The 19,599-nt window shown below is 35.1% G+C and overlaps 1 protein-coding gene across 2 annotated transcripts in view; it reads right to left on the reverse strand.

Annotated features, from left to right (window-relative positions):
• The window catches only part of LOC149544199 (transcription initiation factor TFIID subunit 12b-like), a 35,288-nt gene extending 20,688 nt beyond the window's left edge, over positions 1 to 14,600 (reverse strand). Inside the window, exon 1 of one of the 2 annotated variants that reach the window (XR_016355757.1) lies at positions 13,251 to 14,456. Coding sequence is in view for 1 of the 2 variants with exons in the window: in XM_089798712.1 (XP_089654838.1) it covers positions 13,251 to 13,886 (636 nt within the window). In the remaining variant the exon portion in view is untranslated. Of the gene's footprint in view, positions 1 to 13,250 lie in introns of both variants that reach the window. The other variant, XM_089798712.1, reaches the window with a different exon arrangement.
• Positions 14,601 to 19,599: the final 4,999 nt, after the last annotated feature.

Genomic DNA, 19,599 nt, shown 5'->3' on the forward strand with positions numbered 1-19,599 from the left:
TAGGAGAGAATCTCAGCAAGCTTTTAGAGTATATTAATGAATAGATGATGGAGGTACCTGAAAATGGATTTCTTATCTATAGTCCCAAGAATGTAGGTGATTTCATTAAGAGTGTAGGTGCAGGCATATAGGTGTCCAACGCACTCTCGAATTTATTTGATCTTATTTCAAAATCAATTCATTTGTTCGTATTGTATACACATGTAAATTGGATCATTATCTATTTATGCAACGCTTGGTCATTGCAGCTCTTTACAAAGTCCATTCTATAGGCTATCTAAGAGATTGAACAAAAACCCTATGGAAGAAATACTGTAGGGATGAAGTGAGAAGGCTCTAATCTGCAGTGTTAGGGTTACAAAAACTGCAGAGCGTGATGAAATACTTAAAGGAAAATCAATTTTTTAGGTGGTGTTAGGTTAGGGAATTTTCCTTTAAAAGAACTCTGGGCTGCAGTCTGTCTGGGCAAGGATGGGTTTGTGGTTCTGGAGCACCCAGGCATATCCTCAATCAGCACCAAACAAAAAACAAAAAAATTGTTTCTAGTTTGCTTGTTTTCCCAATTTTAGTTTGGATTTTGTGTTTGTTGGTCCCAGGCATTGACTTGCAGTGTGGCAAGATTTGGATCTGATTGTAGCCATCCCTCAAGGAGGAGTTTGGCAAATGGAGTTTGGCAAATGTTGAAGTGGCCAACATCAGCATTTATGAATATTTTGATCTAAATCCATCATTACCCCTTTCATTGATTTCATACACTACATTTTTACACTTTCCACTCACGATAGTAATTTGTTAAATCTTCTGTCTTTGTATTCAAATAAATCTGTCCTGCACTCTTCTGTATGAGGTCTGGATTTGTATCCTAGAACCTTCATGTCTAAAAATACCTGTTCCGTGCATGTAGGAGAGAAGTCCACCATATGAGGATACTACAACTGAGCCGCATTTGCAGATTGTGTGTGTTTGCGGTGCTTGCAAAACTATGACTACGGTTGTTTTCATGTAGGAGACAACTCACTTCGGAAAAATAGAGAATCTCAGCAAGCCTATAGAGTATATTAATGAATAGATGATGGAGGTACCTAAAAATGGATTCCTTATCTATAGTCCCAAGAATGTAGGTGATTTCATTAAGAGTGTAGGTGTCGACATATAGGTGTCCAACGCACTCTCGAATTTATTTGATCTTATTTCAAAATCAATTCATTTGTTCATATTGTATACACATGTAAATTGGATCGTTATCTACTTATGCAACGCTTGGTCATTACAGCTCTTTACAAAGTCCATTCTATAGGCTATCTGAGAGATCGAACAAAAACCCTATGGAAGAAATACTGAAGGGATGAAGTGAGAAGGCTCTAATCTGTAGGGTTACAAAAACTGCAGAGCGTGATGAAATACTTTTTTTAGGTGGTGTAAGGTTAGGGAATTTTCGTTCGAGAGAACTCTGGGCTGCAGTTTGCCTGGGCAAGGACGGGTTTGTGGTTCTGGAACACCCAGGCATATCCACAATCAGCACCAGACAAAAAAAAAAAATTGTTTCTAGTTTGTTTGTTTTCCCAATTTTGGTTTGGATTTTGTGTTTGTTGGTCTCTAGCATTTACTCACAGTGTGGGAAGATTTGGATCTAATTGTAGCCATCCCTCGAGGAGGAGTTTAGGTGGTGTAAGGTTAGGGAATTTTCCTTTAAGAGAACTCTGGGCTGCAGTTTGTCTGGGCAAGGATGGGTTTGTGGTTCTGGAGCACCCAGGCATATCCACAATCAGCACCAGACAAAAAAAAAAAATTGTTTCTAGTTTGTTTGTTTTCCCAAATTTGGTTTGGATTTTGTGTTTGTTGGTCTCTGGCATTGACTCTCGGTGTGGGAAGATTTGGATCTAATTGTAGCCATCCCTCGAGGAGTTAGGCAAATGTTGCAGTTGCCACCACCACAGTTGATATGTATGCAAAATATAGAGTATTGGAACAGGCATGAACATTAATTTCTCTTCTTGATTATCATGTTACCAACCTGTTTATTGATTTCAACATCATTTGCTCCTTTCCTGACATACATATGATGTCACTGCAACCATTCTCAACTTGCTTGTTTGGGCACTCTGCCATCTTCTGTGCGGTAACAGTTGCAGAATGTGAAATCTAGACTTAGCACGTGCACAATTGACAGAAGTCTCATCCAAAAGCGGTTCAATCAATGGCACATGATGTGCAAGCTTTGTTGGAAAGACATTAGAAACCTTCATCAAATTGGCAACTGAAAAGTCAAATCCACAACCCTGCCAACATCCTCCCAGCCCATAACGATTGAAAATTTGGAGACACCCACCAAAGCATAACGAAGAGGAAAGACTTTAGTCAGCATTTCCATTGATAATGTGGACATATAAACGATTGCAATAAGTGTTTGACAGAATACCTTAAAGAAATAATCTCATGCATCGAGCTGATAGAGGAAACAGCAAAAGAGGTAGCCTGGCCAAGAAACAGAAATGCCTTCCAGAAACTGATCAGTTATTTATTAGTTTATCCAAAAAAAAGGAAAGATTGGACTATAAGTGAAATAGCAGTTTACTGGAACTAGAAGGGCCAAAGGGTGGGGTGCAAATAGAAACCCAATCAAATGCAGATCAAACAATTAAAAAGAGCTATTGGTTATATGGGAGGACGAAGCAGATTGAGTGACTATACATACATAGCCATGCAAGGTAATAAGGAAAGGATGTGTGAGAATTAAGAAGGTGTCCACACACAGAGAGGACATCATCAGGCATGTACTAGTGCAAATCAATCTAATTTCTTAGGTTGGAGGTAGGGAGGAAAGAAAGAATGAGTAACAAGATAGAGGTACAGAGTGTGGAATTTACAGTTGGGATTTATGTAAAGACAGGTGCAGATTGGAATTTGCAAAGTTCAAAATCTATCTAGGAAGGTACTATGTATAGAGAGAAAGGCCAATGAAAGGCTATTACTGTAATTTACTGTTACAAATTTGACACAAATGTAAGTTTGATCATTGTAGCAACTTGAGCATTTATTTGTAAGCAGCATCTGCATCTGTTTTGGTGTTTTAAGTTTGCAATTTATATGCTAAGGGGGTACGCCTTGCATCAAATAGTTTCAGTGCCAATGGTCTTGATTGTGTGGACAAATCGCCAAGCATGAGTTAGTCTACACCAAGACTTAAGGATAAAGAGTGAAGTCATGTAAACAGATCACCAACCACAAGCCAGTTTGCACGTGGAGGTAAGAAGCAATTGTGGAAGGCTCAAGAGGATTGATCCAGGTGTGCAAATTCCTGACTGATTAAGAGCTTGAAGCCTCGAAAAGAGTGAACTGGTGAGAGTCTCGAGAGACCAGTGCAGGTGTGAAGGAGTCCTGCAACAGTGAGAGCTGGAGAGACTTGAAACCATTAATGGAGAAAACGAAGAAGCCTGTGTTTGTGATTGGTTGAGTTTTGATGATTCCTATGTTGGAGAAGGGGAGAAAGAAGAGATGGGTGACTGCATTGAGAAGGAAGCGCAGAAATCGCAGCAAGAACTGCAAGATGCCTAGAGGAGATAAGGTGGGAGTTAAGAAAGGGAAAATTTTAATAAGTAGAGAAATATCCTTTGGGGACTCTAGATACAGCAAATAAACATAAGGATGAGATAGAGTGTCCAATAATGCATAAAGGTCCGGTGTTTGATGAGAAACCTAACAAAGAGCAAAAGTTGCTGGAGGAAGAAATTGAGAAGATCGAAAACTATTTTAGTACAATGGAGAAATCTGTAACAACGGTGACTGAAGAGGATGAAAATGTGACTACAGTGGAATGTAAAACAGTTAGGGATGATAAAGATGAGAATAAAGAGGCTGTTGGGGCAGAAAAAGAGAACAAGGTTAAATGTGAAGATGTTGAGTTCAGCTTGCCTTTGTTTACAAGGTTGAAAATAAGAGACAGATTTGCATATTGGTGTTGAGGATGTTGCATGGCATTGGTGGAGGTGGTCTATTTAGGATGGACAAGATTCCATGAAGGAGAGGAGAGTAGAGAGTATTTAGAGGAAAAGAAAGAGCTATTGGTGGAGGAGGTTGGAATACAGCGGGCATGGGTCAACAAGGAAGTGGAGAAGAAGGCACACTTAGTGGAGGAGGTTGGCAACAGTCCCAGCTAAGTGTTGGAAGAGGTTAAGGAAGAAGGCTTTCGATGTACCTTAAGTAATAATGGGATCTGTTTCAGGTTGTTTACAACCTAGAAGTGTTGTTTGACCCTTACCCTCATTTTAGTGAGCCTATGCTCATGAATTTTCTTACCCGGCATGTCTGGTGCAAGAGCACCCGAGCATATCCACAACCAACACCAACCCAAAAAAAAATGGTTCCTACATTTTGTTTGTTTTCTCAACTTTGGTTTAGTTTTTATGTTTGTTGGTCTCTAGCATTCACTTGCAATGTGGAAAGATTTGGATCAAAGTGTAGCCATCCCTCGAGATGGAATTTGCCAAATGATGTAATTGTCACTCCCATAGCTGATATGTATACAAAACATACATATTGGAACATGCATTAACATCCACTTCTCTTCACGATAATCCAGCTACCAAACTGTTTTCAATCTCAATATCAAGGCTCCTTTGGTGATATTCCATAGGATGCCACTGTAGCCATTGTAGAGTTTGCTTGTTTGGGTACATACTATGTGTCCAATCGCCATTTTCTCTTCCATCTTCTCTATGGTAACAACTGTAGAATGTGAGATCTAGACCCAACACATGCTCTGTTGACAAAAAGCCTAATCTAAATGTGTTTCCTTGAATAGGACACAATGTACAATATTTTTTGGAAAGGCGTTCCTTTCATCCACTTGACAACTGATAAGCCAAATTCCACAACCCGGCCAACATCCTCCCAGTCCATGCCACATGGAAACTTTGGAGACGAAGTTTGGACAGCCACCAAAGCATAACAGAGGAGAAGGAATTTTGTCAGCATTTTAGTTTTAAAGTGTGGGCACATAAACAAGGTATAAGAAGTGTTTCACAAAATGCCTTAAAGAAATGTTTCTCATGCATCAAGCTGTTAGGAAAAATAGCATAAGAGGTACAACCAAGAAATGGAAATGCCTTCAAGTTGACCAGTTATTAATCAGTTTATCACAAATAAAACGGTGATTAAACTATAAGAAACATGGAAATTTATTGCAAATGAAGTGACAGAGGATGGGGTTTGAATAGAAACAAAATGAAATGCAGATCAAAAAATAAAAAATAGGCATTGGTCCTAAATGGAAGGAGGAAAAGGCTTCATAACTAAACATATATAGCTATGCAATGTAATGCAGAAGGACTGTGAGAGAGTTAAGAAGGTGTCTGCATACGGATATGATGTCATCAGTCATGTGAAAGCCTAAATTGCTCTGGTTATTTAGGATGGAGGGAGAAAAGAAACAATGAGTAACAAGATGGAGGTACAAAGCATGGAGATGATTAGAATTCATGTCCGGACAGACACGGATTAGAATTTGCAGACTTCAAAATCTGACTCGGAAGATACTGCATAGAGAGAGGCCAATGAAAGGCTATAATTGTAATTTAATGTTACAGATTTGACATGAATGTAGGTATGATAATTATCACAATTTGAGTGTTTAAACTTTATATGTAAGAGGATAGTATCTGCAGGTGTTTTGCTGTTTTGAGTTTGGAATTTGAATGCTGAGGGGGTACCTCTTGCATCAGTTTGATCACCTCAAAACCCCTATGGTGTCAATGGCACTTGAAATAAGACTTCCATCTCCTAAGCAAATATATATCTCAGATTATGATGTTTTACAAAGATTCAACTATATGCAGTTTCTGAGTCAAACTCATTGCCTCATTTTTCAAGAGTAATGGCTCACAGAAACCCATACTTCATGAGCATGAATGATCCACAGAGCACTCATCACATTTAAACGAGAGAACAAGGGTGAGACATCAAGACTTCCTAGAAGGTCACCCACCCTAGTACTACTCTAACTAAATGTGCTTCAACATAGAGTTTTCCCCCAATATCAAGCCACTAGATTTACCACCTCATTTATAGCCATCCATCATGGAGCACCTTTAGATCATCCATTGACAAATAAGTGGAATTTTTGCAATGTACAAAACTATGATGTTTTACAAGAGTCAAACAACATGGTTTGTGAGTCAAACTCAATGACCCATATTTTATGACTAGTTGTTCACAGGAACCCATATCTCATGAGCATGAATGGTCCACTTACCACTCATTGCATCTGGATGATGCTCAAAAGGGCGAAGCATCAAGACTTTTGAGGAGGTCACTCATCTGAGCATTACCCTAAGCCCACTTAACCATGGATTTCCTACCAAGATTAACCAACTTAGCCTTCTACCTCATTTCCAAACCCTTCAGCAAGTAATATGCCGTATGAACCATTCATCATAGAGCCCCTTTAGTTCATTATTGCCAAGCTGGTAGTATTCTTTGCAGTGCGTCGAATTTCTCAGATGTAGAAGCTTGGTCTTGCAAAGGTAACTGTAACTATTTGATAATGAACAATATACACCCTTCACATTTAGGAATTGTATATGCAACTGTGGGCATTGTAGGAATAGATGGAAGAGGGACTGAAAAGAAAATGACCCAGGCCAAATTATAAGATAAAGCTGAAAATGCAGGGAATGCATATTTATGCTCAAACGGAGCAGCATTACAAAAACTAACCTGATATGGAACTCTCCTGAATGCTGAGCTTGACTTTGCCATACCCAGGTCAGTTATGCTTGGCAAAATCAACACTAAGTCAAACCCTATAGTTGGTTGCAAGGAATTGGTACTTGATGGTCTTTGCACAAGCAAAGAAGTTAATACTCAGATCAACATTATTGTATTTGCAGTTGTTCTGCGTGAACCAACAGGATAATTCCCTCGCAATTTTGTTGCATTCACATTAGTACTACTGCACAGTTTTCAACATTCTTGTGGATTTCTACATCTTGATGGCACCCATACAGATAAAATAATTGACTCGACAGTTAAACATTCAAGGTTCTTTGCACAAGCAAAGAAGCTAATACTCAGGTCAACATTACTGTATTTGTAGTTGTTCTGCGTGAACCAACAGGATAATTCCCTTGCAATTTTGTTGCATTCACGTTAGTATTACTGCACAGTTTTCAACATTCTTGTGGATTTCTACATCTTGATGGCACCCATACAGATAAAATAATTGACTTGACAGTTAAACATTCAAAGTTGGCAACAAGGTACAAACAAAAAACTCTGTGTTACCAGGTTTGCATCCTGCAGCCCGGATTCAGGTCCGGGTTCGCGCGGGTCTGGATTCGCATCCAAGTTCGCTGCGGGTTCAGGCAGGGTCCAGGTTTCGGACAGTGGGTTTGTTTGGGTCCTTTCTGGCACGAATCAAGGCGAACTCAAGAGGACCCGCAGCAGTAGAGTCCAAAAAAATGAAATAAAACTACTTAAAATAATGTTTTTTTTTTTTTTAATTATGTAACCCTAAAAGGATCCTAATAAAAAATATTTCACTCATTTGCTCTCTATATTTTTGTGTGGGTATTTATTAATGAGCGGGTATTTAATGTTTATCTTTGACATTTGGCATTAATCAATGATCAAGCAACATATATTCATACTATGAAATGACTAAGTTTTGCAATTATGTCTGTTTCTCTTATATTTTTGTATATATAATGCATATATAGAAATACATACACACTCACAAACCCACCCACAAACCTAAATGGGAAAAAAAATTGCCCAAACCCACGAATCCATCCCCGAACCCGAATTGGTAACTTATCTTTTGTTGATGTTTGGTAGCTTCCGTGGGTTAAACCTATGAGACTATAGTATAAATATACATATATATATTACATATATGTGTGAGATATGTGTGTGTGTGTGTGTGTGTGTATTAATTATATATTTAATATATGAGATATTATACAATTTGTTATTTTATTAATTTTAATGGATAGACATGTCTCATTCTTAACATATATGAGAGGAGATTGATGCATTTGAAAAGCATATACCAAAAATGGCAATGCAACTACATTTGCAGTGATCTCTGGGAAAATAACATCTTTGCATTATTTTGAAGCATTTGGATATCTTTGTAACCTTAGATTTCCAGTTTTCATAGGAAGGTTATGATACATACCCAAGTAAAATAGTTTTAGAGTTCTTGTTACTCCATGAAACATCTAGTAGCCTAACTCTTTTAGAAATAATCTGTCCAATATATATTTTAGAAATACATTTGGGGCTACCATTGTAACTTCCAAACTAAGAAATCCATGAGATAGGTACAAGAATCAATCACCCAATGATTCCACCCATTGAAGCCGAATTTTGCAAAAACTCCCAATTATACCTGATTAATCAGCAATTGCAACTGGTGCTGATTCCCCTTCCCCCCAGAAAATCAGTCAACGCAGGAAAGGACTTTTTGCAAAAAAAAGTGGGGATTAAATTGGGATTAAACTACAAAAATATGTGCACAAAAAAAGTAGTCCAAAAACCTAAAACAATCAAAAAGCTGCAATATTTCCTAGAAAAATGGTGCAGGATACAGACAGGAAAACACAAATACAGCCTTCGATGCATGGCATTTGAAGCAACAACAGAGTTCATCTCCGAGAATATGATTCAGCAACCCATGTATTCCTTGAATTTATTTTGTATCATATTTGTATGTATCGAATAGAGGTAGAATCAGTAGTTATATATAAAACTATACATATTCTCTATATTTTATAATTATAGTTATATTTGAAAATTATATAGAGACAGATTTAAAATATTGTATATTGTATACCAAATATACAGCCTCAATTATATTATCTCTGCATATTAAATATGTATTTATAATTATATACCTACAGAATATAAGGGAGAGTGTGTGTGAATAGATGGAAAACTCTCACTAGGCAAAAACTTGCCAAGCCCAAAAGCAAAACTCAGGAAAAATTTGGCCAGTTATTAAAAAACCTTGGGAACCTAAAAAACAGCTTCAGTTAATTAAAAATACTTTTTTTTGCAAATCCAATCAGAAGATGCATCCAATGAATTAATTAATGAGAACACAAAAGAAACAAGCATAGTTTAAATAAATATAAATGCAAAGTGGGTAGAAAATAACATTCTCATGCAAAATGCTGATGGCAAGAAGCAAAACAGCAAATAGTTCTATAAACTAGAAGTAAATATATCATTGTAGTTAATCTCTATAAAACTAGAAGTAAATACATCATAGTAAATAGTTTCTATAAAACTCAAAGTAAATACATCATAGCAAAATGGTCCAAGGGTGAGTTTGAGAAATTTTGGCCGGCTGGAAAGTAATGCTTGTCTTGGGTGTGAGCAAGTGGTTGAGCTAAGTTTATTAGGGCTTTGGAATATAGAATTGAAACAAAGTGATTTCGGAGAAAATGACTTACAATCATTAGAAAAATCCTTGTTCCAGCTTGAAGTTGACCTCAAACAGCCAAGACAGGTTGTGGGAGATAACACTGCTGAAGGCATGTTGAATCCTGAAATTTCGCTAAGCCTGAAATGTTTTGAAAACCCCCAAAATCTAGAATCTATATTTAACCCCTATGAAGCCGAAACCTATCTCAAACATCTTGACAGTATTTATACAAATATAACTTAAAGTATAACTTATACTTTAATTTTATATTTGTACAAATCCTCTTCCCAGCTCTAGTAAAAACTAAGTGAGAGGTAGATGTAGAGGGTCTAGTCCTTGCAGTCTATAGTGGGCATGACTGCGTCCTTGCGTAGTACGTCTAACTCAGCCTGTGGCTTGTCCTCCATCTTGGATGTGGCCCTACCTCTAGCTTCTCCTAGCACTAGCAGTGACTACTAATTCAACTCAATGTTATCCAATGTGAAACTAAATCCACTGCCCTCCTCCATAGCCTGCCTCTCCAAATCATCGGTGTCATCTTCTTCATAAACCACCACAAATCCACCTCAAATTGATAGAAATAAGTTTGCAAGTGTTTGGAGTACAAGGGTTTGGAAGACTATTTTCCCCCTCTCAGCAAAATACAAGTGAAAAAATGGGAAATGAAAATAATTTGGGCTATTTTTTGACTTTAACTGCTGTTATAAAACTACAAGAGAGTTTTTAAAAAATTCGGTAATAACGCGGCAAGTACTCAACCAGTTTTTACCAAAAATTCAGAGAGTTTTTGGTGTTAGGAAAAGTTTTAAAAACTCGCCTGGCAAGGAAACTCGGCCAGTTTTTGCAACTCAGCCAGTACTCTATCAGTAGTACATCTATGTTCTGTATATTTATAAATTTGTATGTATCAATTTTGTATATTTTACAACTGTACTTTATTAATAATTATTATATTATTGTTTAAGTTATATCTTACAGTTATCTATTCTGTATACTGTTTATGCAAAGAATACACATACATAAAAGCATAGAAAAATATACAGAATTTTTTCAAATACATAGAATACAAAATATACATAATATACAGATCTATGCTACAGAAATGCCCTTAAATTAAAAGAAAAGTAATATTTGACCATTTTTCTTCAACTTTTTTTTTTTTTTGTAAATCTAATTTTTTCCCAGTTTTTTAAATATCTTCCCACTCTGATTTGCCAATTTATCCAGACAATTTATGCTCCTGTAGACTTCCACCCACTATCTTACCAGACTTGACATACTGTGACTTTCTTCTCCAAAGAATAATAATTACAACTTTTTAGTATACCATAAATCCAGAAGCGCTGTGTCTGATATCTATGTCTATAGAATATTGAACAATAAGCATGTCTGGAGTCTATACCCTGTGAAGTTCATGTAAGTAAGCTTCTTCACTGATACTATTAGAAGCAAATAGGCAATCTATCAGGTTAGATACCATATAAAACCCAGCAATCTGTCAGCTATCAGGTTAGATACCATATAAAAGCCAGCAATCTATCAGGTTAGATACCATATAAAACCTGACAAGCTATCAGGTTAGATACCATATAAAACCTAGATTTTCAATTCAATATTCATTGCTTCCTGTTATGTAGAATGAGACACATCTGCCCATTGAATATTGTTTAGTTGTTCCAAACTTTGTATAGCAGAGAAACCCCATCCTTGATCTATATCCGAGGAAGATAACTAATGGCAAAGGACCTTAGTTTCATTCAAATATGACTCAGAACTAATTATAAATTTTCATACAATGTGTGCAACCTGCAATATATATATTTAAAGAACAAAAAATGTTATTTTTTATATTTTTATACAAAACCCTGATTTGACAAAATCAAGGTCAAATTGAACAATAAAAACAAAGGGCTCAAGGGTGAAGCACATCAAACAAACAGTTTCCACGCTTTCGCACAATGCAGGAATATGTCTTCATCAGGTACCTCCACAAGGCCACACAGTTTCATTAAGCTTCTTGTCTATTAAGTGTTCAATGAGCTCATGGCTTTGACATATGTCAACAAATGCTGTCATCGTGCGCAATGATAAAAGGGTGTCTGTTTGACATATCACTGTTCTACTAATTTACAAAAGAACTTGTTGATGTGACCATGTGGACATTTGTCTCAATCCTGTGCATCCTTGGACACACATGATTATGATATTACTTTCCTCCACTTGGAAATCTGTGTGGTTTTGCAGAGGATAGCTGCAGCTCAAATTGGCCCCTTTGCAACATCATGTGCACTGGTGCGTGCCACTGCACCAGAACAACAGGGTTCCCTCCCACCCAAGCTTAGATGCCTGGGGGTTCCCTCCGGGCAGGGTGGGAAGCAAGAGGAGAAAGGATCGAGGAGAGCTTGCAACCACCCGATGCCTAAGCCCTACAATTCTATGGCCCTACTATACTAAAGGGGCCCATGTTATCAGTGGCCTAATTAAAATGAAAACTTGATGTGTAAGACTTGTATCATTATACATTATCAAAGAAAAGATTCCAATCTCTGAAATAATTCCTCCACCATAATCTTGATGTGGTCTATAATGTCATTCAGCACAGTTTTATCCTGAGCTAGAAGATACAAAATACAAAAGATAGAAAAGAAACCCAAAAATGCCAGTAGAAGTTCTACAGTAAGAAACCCAAAACTGCTGGCATAAGTTCATAGGCAGTAGACCTACCTGCAGGATTCTAAGAAACCAGTATAATCTATTTGTCTAAAATTTCCTTTTGGGAAGAAAAGGGAGGTCCGGGTTAGGGGAAAGAAGATAAAAACCTGAAATGGATTTTTAAGGTTTACGGCGTCGGCTTCTACCATGCTGTTTTATTCAGTGTTTTTGCTACCTCGGTTTCCATATTTAGCAAAACCTGTCTTAACTTGTTTTTGACACAACCAGATTCTTTTACCTAAGCAGTCTAACACATTGTTGAAATTTTGAAACAAACAAGTTTAATTGAGTGCTTTCTGGATTGAACAATACATTAAAGTTTCTGAAAGGTGCTTCAGTGTTGCAGCAAGGTTATTTTGCAACTACACTACTGACAAAGCTTTACATCAGCTTCATTCTGTCACAGTTGACCATTGTTGCTGAGATTTGAGACTCCTATAAAGAATAATACATCATAAAATGGAATACGACATAGAGAGAGGTACTCTGCATAATAAACTAGTGGAAAGAATATATGGTCATGCTAAGTAATATTAGCAATAAGAGACAGAAACTTATTTTATGCTGTCAATATGAAAGACTTTCTTCGGACATGCAGTCGTTTGAAAACCCCTTGATTGTCCATTCCTATGCAAAACAATCGGAGAGGGGAAACCAAAAGAAAACCAATTCACCTTGGATCTCTACCCTCTACTTTTCTACAATTATAATGCTATATTTACATACTATAGACAAAATATGATTGCACTGATTTTGATGTTGAGTTGCTGAGCCTCGGGGCTTAAGCTCTAACATTTGCGCACTTCAACACCCAATGAACAAATTTCAGCATAGATTTCCTGAAAGGAGATACCCACCACATCGCAAGAGAAGACAATACCAATGACCCAGAGAAAGTTACTGATGACGAAAAGCATAAGATAAACATAAACTTCATGTGCAATATGAAAATAACAAGAATATCTTAAATTTTGATTCGCAGGGAAGGGGTTACACCTAATCACAGAGCTTGCCCTTGTTGGTTCAAAGCAAAACACGAGCATTAAATTTGTGGAATATAAGCAAACAGCAAAACATCAATGAAAATTAAAACTGCGGGAAAAGCACCTACTTGTTGTGACAGTAATTGGGTTTGAAAATTAGAAAGCTGGCCAGCAGGTCCTGAGAGCATTGAAATATGACCCGGGCCTTGACCTTGCCCCATCATAGACCTCGTCAGTCCACCCAATTGTTGTTGCTGCTGCTGCTGTTGTAAAGGGTGATTGAATGGCAACTGAGAATGCCCATATATTGTAGGAGACCTTGACGAATTGTACTGCTGTGATGGGCTGATGCGAGGAACTGAAGCCGATCGTTGCATAACTCCTGCTGGGGAATGATTGGCACTGGAAACCATGTTCTGTTGAGCAGAAGTAGACGAAAGCATCATCATCTGCTGATGTCTAAGTTTTTGATTTGCAATCGGAGACTGTCCTTGTCCTTGTACCAAACCTTGTTGGTAATTGTTTAGCCCTATGTTTTGCGGCATCTGACCCTGATTGGAGGGCAACTGTCCTTGATTGGAGGGCGCCTGAATGGGGTTAGAAATGGGGTTGAGCTGAGCTGAAGCACCAATGGCTGAGTCCACCCCTGGGCTGCCTACTACTGAATTGGGTATCATGGTGGTGGTGCCAGTAGCTGTGGCAGCGTTGCAGACTTGTGGCCCGCCTTGATTTAAAATATTTTGTTGAGGAGATTCTCCACTCATATTTTTCGGTTGAAATTCAATTGGACTGGAACTGCATCAACATTCGACAGACCCACTTCCAATCTTTGCAAAAATTAGCCTTCCTGCTTCAACTGATTCCAAAACCCAATAAACCGATTTCAGCTATTTAAAAATCCTGCTTACACAGTTCAGCTGTTTCCAAAAATATTGGATGCGCGTCTCCAGTCTTAAAAAGATATTGCGTACTCATTAACTACTGTTCTGTAGAGATTCATTCAGTGACATAATCCACTGCTCACAAAAGCATGTTATACACTTCCAACCATTTCCAGAGTAGTATTACCCGAATCAAATTTTACAGTGTCATCTGTTTCCTTTACCTCCCGGGAAGAATTGAATCTTGGATGCACCCATTCGGAAAAAGGATTCAGACTCCCTGTTTACAACGATCTTTCAAATTGATCAAGCTAAGCTAAATTTCGCCCGTTTTGCAATACAGTAGGGTGGGCACTCTTCCCTTGAGGGTATTGGGCCTGACATTTATTGGGTTCAAATCCTGATAGGTTTTCCCAGGTTTAAAAATATATTTATATAGGTGAATTTGGCAATATGGGTATTTTCTGTCCCCTACGTTTTTAATCTGCTTGTAGATTAATATTTTCGTGTCAAATATATGGCTAAATGTGTATTAGTTTTTTTTCCTGGTTTCTCTGGGTAATCTCTGCGGATAAAATCTTATTTATGTAAAGCTCCAAAATATTTGAGAGGCGTGTATTAGCTATTAGTTCCTGCAGGAATACTAGTGGAATCGTTCAGATTCAAAAGTTAATTAGTTTTAATCAATAGAATTCAACAATTAATACATATCTATAATTTTTCTCATAGTTTATGATTTTGTTATATTTTTTAATTTAGAAAAAGTTTTGTCTCAACTTCTATTGGCTCTTATCAATAAAGGCAAGGCAAGGAGAAAAATCCAATTCTGCAACAAAAATTAGAAAGAAATTAAAAAATCTATTGCATCATGTACTTTTGCATTAAATGTGGCATTAGCATTGTCCTTTCTTTTCATCTAGATTTTTTTTGGTTCACCGCCATAGAAATTCCGAAAATTACAGCTACAGGCAAGAATACTAGTGGAATCGTTCAGATTCAAAAGCTAATTAGTTTTAATCAATAGAATTCAACAATTAATACATATCTATAATTTTTCTCTTAGTTTATAATTTTGTTATATTTTTTAATTTTGGAAAAAGTTTTTTGTCTCAACTTCTATTGGCTCCTATCAATAAAGGCGAGGAGAAAAATCCAATTCTGCACCAAACATTAGAAAGAAATTAAAAAATCGATTGCATCATGTACTTTTGCATTAAATGTGGCATTAGCATTGTCTTTTCCTTTCATCTAGATTTTTTTTGGTTCACCGCCATAGAAATCACGAAAATTACAGCTACTATCATTAAATGGGTAATAAAATTGTAAAGTACATATGTTATTGTGGGCGGATTTATTCTGGACAAACTTGATGCACAATTATTAAAAAATTGCTTATATGTGGCTACCAATACTTATTTGAGAGCTCGTGCGTATTTATTTGACTGTAGTTGATAAAGTTTTATGTGTGAATTTCTATTAACAAAAGAATGAATTGAGATTTATATGATATTTTATATTTTGAGTTGCCATTGTTGTTATTATTATTATTATTAATGAAGAAGTGCTAATATTGTTTAGCTTTAATTATTTATTTTATTTTATAATACTTATCACTATTTTATATTGTTATTATTAAAAATTTAGATTCAGTTTTTTCAATTGATTTTTTTTGTTCTTCAACATATTTAATTTTTTAAATAAAATTTTGAAAGTAAATTCATAAAATTAAAAACTATTATACGAATTCAAAGAAATATAATTGTTATAAAAAAAAATTATAATGATCTAATATTATTAAGAGACCAAAGTTATTATAAAAAAAAAAAGACCAACCTCGCTATAATTGTCACATGATGGGAATTATCTTTTATTGAAAAGTACTTATTTTTCCACGTGAATAAGTATAATTATATTATCGAGTCATTAAATATAAATTTTAGTTGTAATATTAATTCAAATTATTTAAAATATATAATTTTCTCAATTCTTTTAGTTAAATATTCTTCACATTTTTTAATATGTTTTATTATCAAATGCAACCTTCTACCATTAGATGAAAACATCCTTCAAATTTTCAATAGTTCTCCTAAAAGTTCAAAAAAGGATTATACATACACAAATTCTATTTTTTCCCTTCAAACTTGTACTCATGTTTATAAAAAAATAACATGTCATGCTTAATTTTCTATTTATGAATTAAACACCAACACCAAAAACTTCTTTCGATGTCCTCGTGCCAACAACACCACCAAAAGCAGGAACTTTGGTGCTTGCGCCTCTTGTTAGTATTTGTTCAGAGGTTGCATATTATTGCAATGAATTTTGGTTAATTCTTATTAAAAATAATTATTTTCACCAATTACAATTTAGTACTTTTAGTTTTCAATTTTTTAAAAAAAATTTAAAAGTCTACATGTTAATTCTATTTATGCTTATGGTGAGATCCATCATCATTGAATATGACTCGAAACATTGATGTTGATAAACTCACACACAATGTCATGGATTGTGGAAGTTTGTTACAATTAAAATACATGCCAATTTTTTAAGTTAGAAAATTATCGATTTGTCGAGGCATTGATTGGTTGTGTATACAATATTAGTTTAATTACATTAGGTTTTATCCTTGTATATATAATAGTCTTGGGAGAAGATGAGGAACAAACAAAAAGAAAGATAAAATGAACAATGGAGAAAGGAAAAATTAGTAGTCTACCTCCAATGTTACCTTGCCTATCTTCATTCTTCTTCTTCAAGTGTGTTTTCCTATCTTTGTTTTGATACATCTGTCATAAGTCCTCTTCAAGTTTTCTGGGTTGGATTGGGTTGGGTATCCATTTTTTATATTGTTGTAATTTTGACACTGTGGTTTTTAGACGAACGTCTTACAAACTTTTTGAAGAACAAATTGCATTTCTATAAATTTTTATAAGTTAGGGGTTATTGATAACTAGTTCTCCATATTCTTATGCTTAATGTGTAATGAATAACTTTTTGAGAAATTTTATGGTGTTTTAATGTTATGAAACTTATACTATATTTGCTCTTTATTTCATTTTTAAAAAAATATCAAGGAGAAAAAAAATGTGTAATAAATATCTTATTTAAAATGATAATAATTTCAAATATTACTTTCTAATTTTTATTTTTATTTATTTAAGTAAAATACTCTTAATATTTTAATTATTAAATTTCATCATAAATAATTTTAAATATAATCCTTTCAATTAAAAATTAAAGAAGTAAAAATGTAAATAAAGAAAAACATAATTAATGTAGTTCCTCTTACATATTTTGAATAGATTTAATAAAATATTTATACTATTTTAAGATATATATATATATATATATATATATATATATATATATATATATGATTAGAATAACTGAGAAGGTGGGGTGAATCAATTAACCTTATATCCATATGTACCAATTCAATTTTTAACAACTTCAAACAACTTAATCAATCTCATAAAACAACTTGATCTATATAGCATATCATCAACAATTTATCATTCTTTAACTCTTTATTTTGTTTGTGTGTCAACTAATAGTATAATAAACAATTGTAAAAATAGCATGCATAAAGTAACATCCACACATATAAATGACACTTTGACACCAGGATTTAACATGCAAACTCAATTTGGGGAAAACTACCAAGTAACATGTTATCAAATTTCACTCTTTTGAAGTGAGCTTGGTTAAGAGTCAACCCTGTTAAAGGTCATATAGCACACTATTAAATGTGACCTTGTTAAAGGATTTAATCACCATGTTAGTAGTGGCCTTTTTAGAACACTTCAAATCATTCCATTAGAATGTCACCTTGGTTAAAGGATTTACAAAATGACTATTAGGTCAACCTTGATTAAAGGATTTTGACTGTCATAATGGTTAGAATGTAACAATAGGTTTGATCTGTAAAATACAACTTGCTTTATAAATTCAAATCTTGATTTTCTCATATGTTGGTTCATTAACTGGCCTCCATTATCATCTTCGTTACTGATCTACTTGGCATCCCTTCAAGCAGTCACACTTCACTAATCTCTTCACACTTATTCTATGTTGCTCTGCTCTTTACAACTTCTCCTTAAGATTGTTAGAATGGTTTAGAATAACTAAGAGGGGGGTGAATCAGTTATCCTTGGGTCCAGATGTACCAATTCAACTTCTACTAACCTCAAACAACTTAAACATATTCATAAATCCATTCAGTCAATATAGCATATCATTAACAAATCAACTTTTCATGCAATTACTTCACTCTTTGTTTCTAATATGAACAACTGTAAAAATAGCATGCATAAAGTAACATTCACAAAAGTAAATGACACATGGATTTAACGAGGAAAACCAATTTGGGAAAACCCACCAGTAACATGCTACCAACTTTTCACTCTTTTGAAGTGAGTTCAGTTAAGAATCAACTTTGTTAAAGGTTACAAAACACACTATTAGGTGTGACCCTATTAAAGTATTTAGCCACCATGTTAAGAGTAGCCTTGTTAGAGGACTTTGGATCATTCCATTAGAATGTCACCTTAATTAAAGGATTTACAACATGATTGTTAGGTCAACCTTGATTAAAGGATTTTAACTATCATACTAGTTAGAAAATACAATAGGAGGTTTGATATGTGAAACACAACTCACTTTGTAAATTTAGATATCCATTCACTCATATGTTGGTTCACTAACTGGCCTTCATTATCATCTCCACTATTACTCTTCTTGGCATCCCTTCAAGCAATCACACTTCACCAATCTCCTTCACTTTCCTTTTGCTACTCTGCCCTTCATAGGTTTTCCTTAAGATTGCTAATCAACAATGAACCAACCTTAAAATTCATCCATTATGCCTCCTTAAATAGGTAGCTTTGATCTTTTTCCACTTAAACATCATCGTAGATCCAAGGGTTAGGTCAGATTCATCGAATCCTTCCATCATTTTATTTTTTCTCTCCTTTCACAACAACCCTAGAAACTTCTAATTAAATCTTTATCTTTGATCACATAAAAAACTCTCATCATGCATTAAATATGCCAACTCATCAATCCTTATCATCCACATGCTTTGACTAATCCAAAATTTTGATTTTGTCAGCCTCAATCTCAATTATTTCACAAGTTGTAACTTTTTTTGTCACTCGACAATCACTGTATTCTTCTACCCGATCATCACTGTGTAGCTTAACACTCACTATTCTACTCGATTTTCATTGACACTCGATCATAACTAACATTTCCTTCATCAACTTGCTTGGCAATAACTATCATTTGGCTATACTATTTGCTTGGCTTCAATTTAAGTTCCTTAATCTTCTGCTTCATTGATTGACCAATACAGATACCTGGTCAATCTTAGAGTTTAACTTAACTTTTTTCATTTCACTCATACATCAATTCACTTGTCTTATTTACTTCATATAATGATTAAACAATACACCATCTTGTTAATGACTAACTTATCAAGTGCCCACTGTAATTCCATTATACTCAACTTCTCATCACTCAACAATTTGACTAGCTTACCTTGTTATCTCCTCTTTACAAATCATCTTCATCAATCATATGTTATGGCACTCTGCAT

The sequence above is a fragment of the Cupressus sempervirens genome, chromosome 8, assembly GCF_028749045.1.
Source record: "Cupressus sempervirens isolate cs-2001-9-10 chromosome 8, ASM2874904v1, whole genome shotgun sequence".
Taxonomy (NCBI): Eukaryota; Viridiplantae; Streptophyta; class Pinopsida; order Cupressales; family Cupressaceae; genus Cupressus; species Cupressus sempervirens.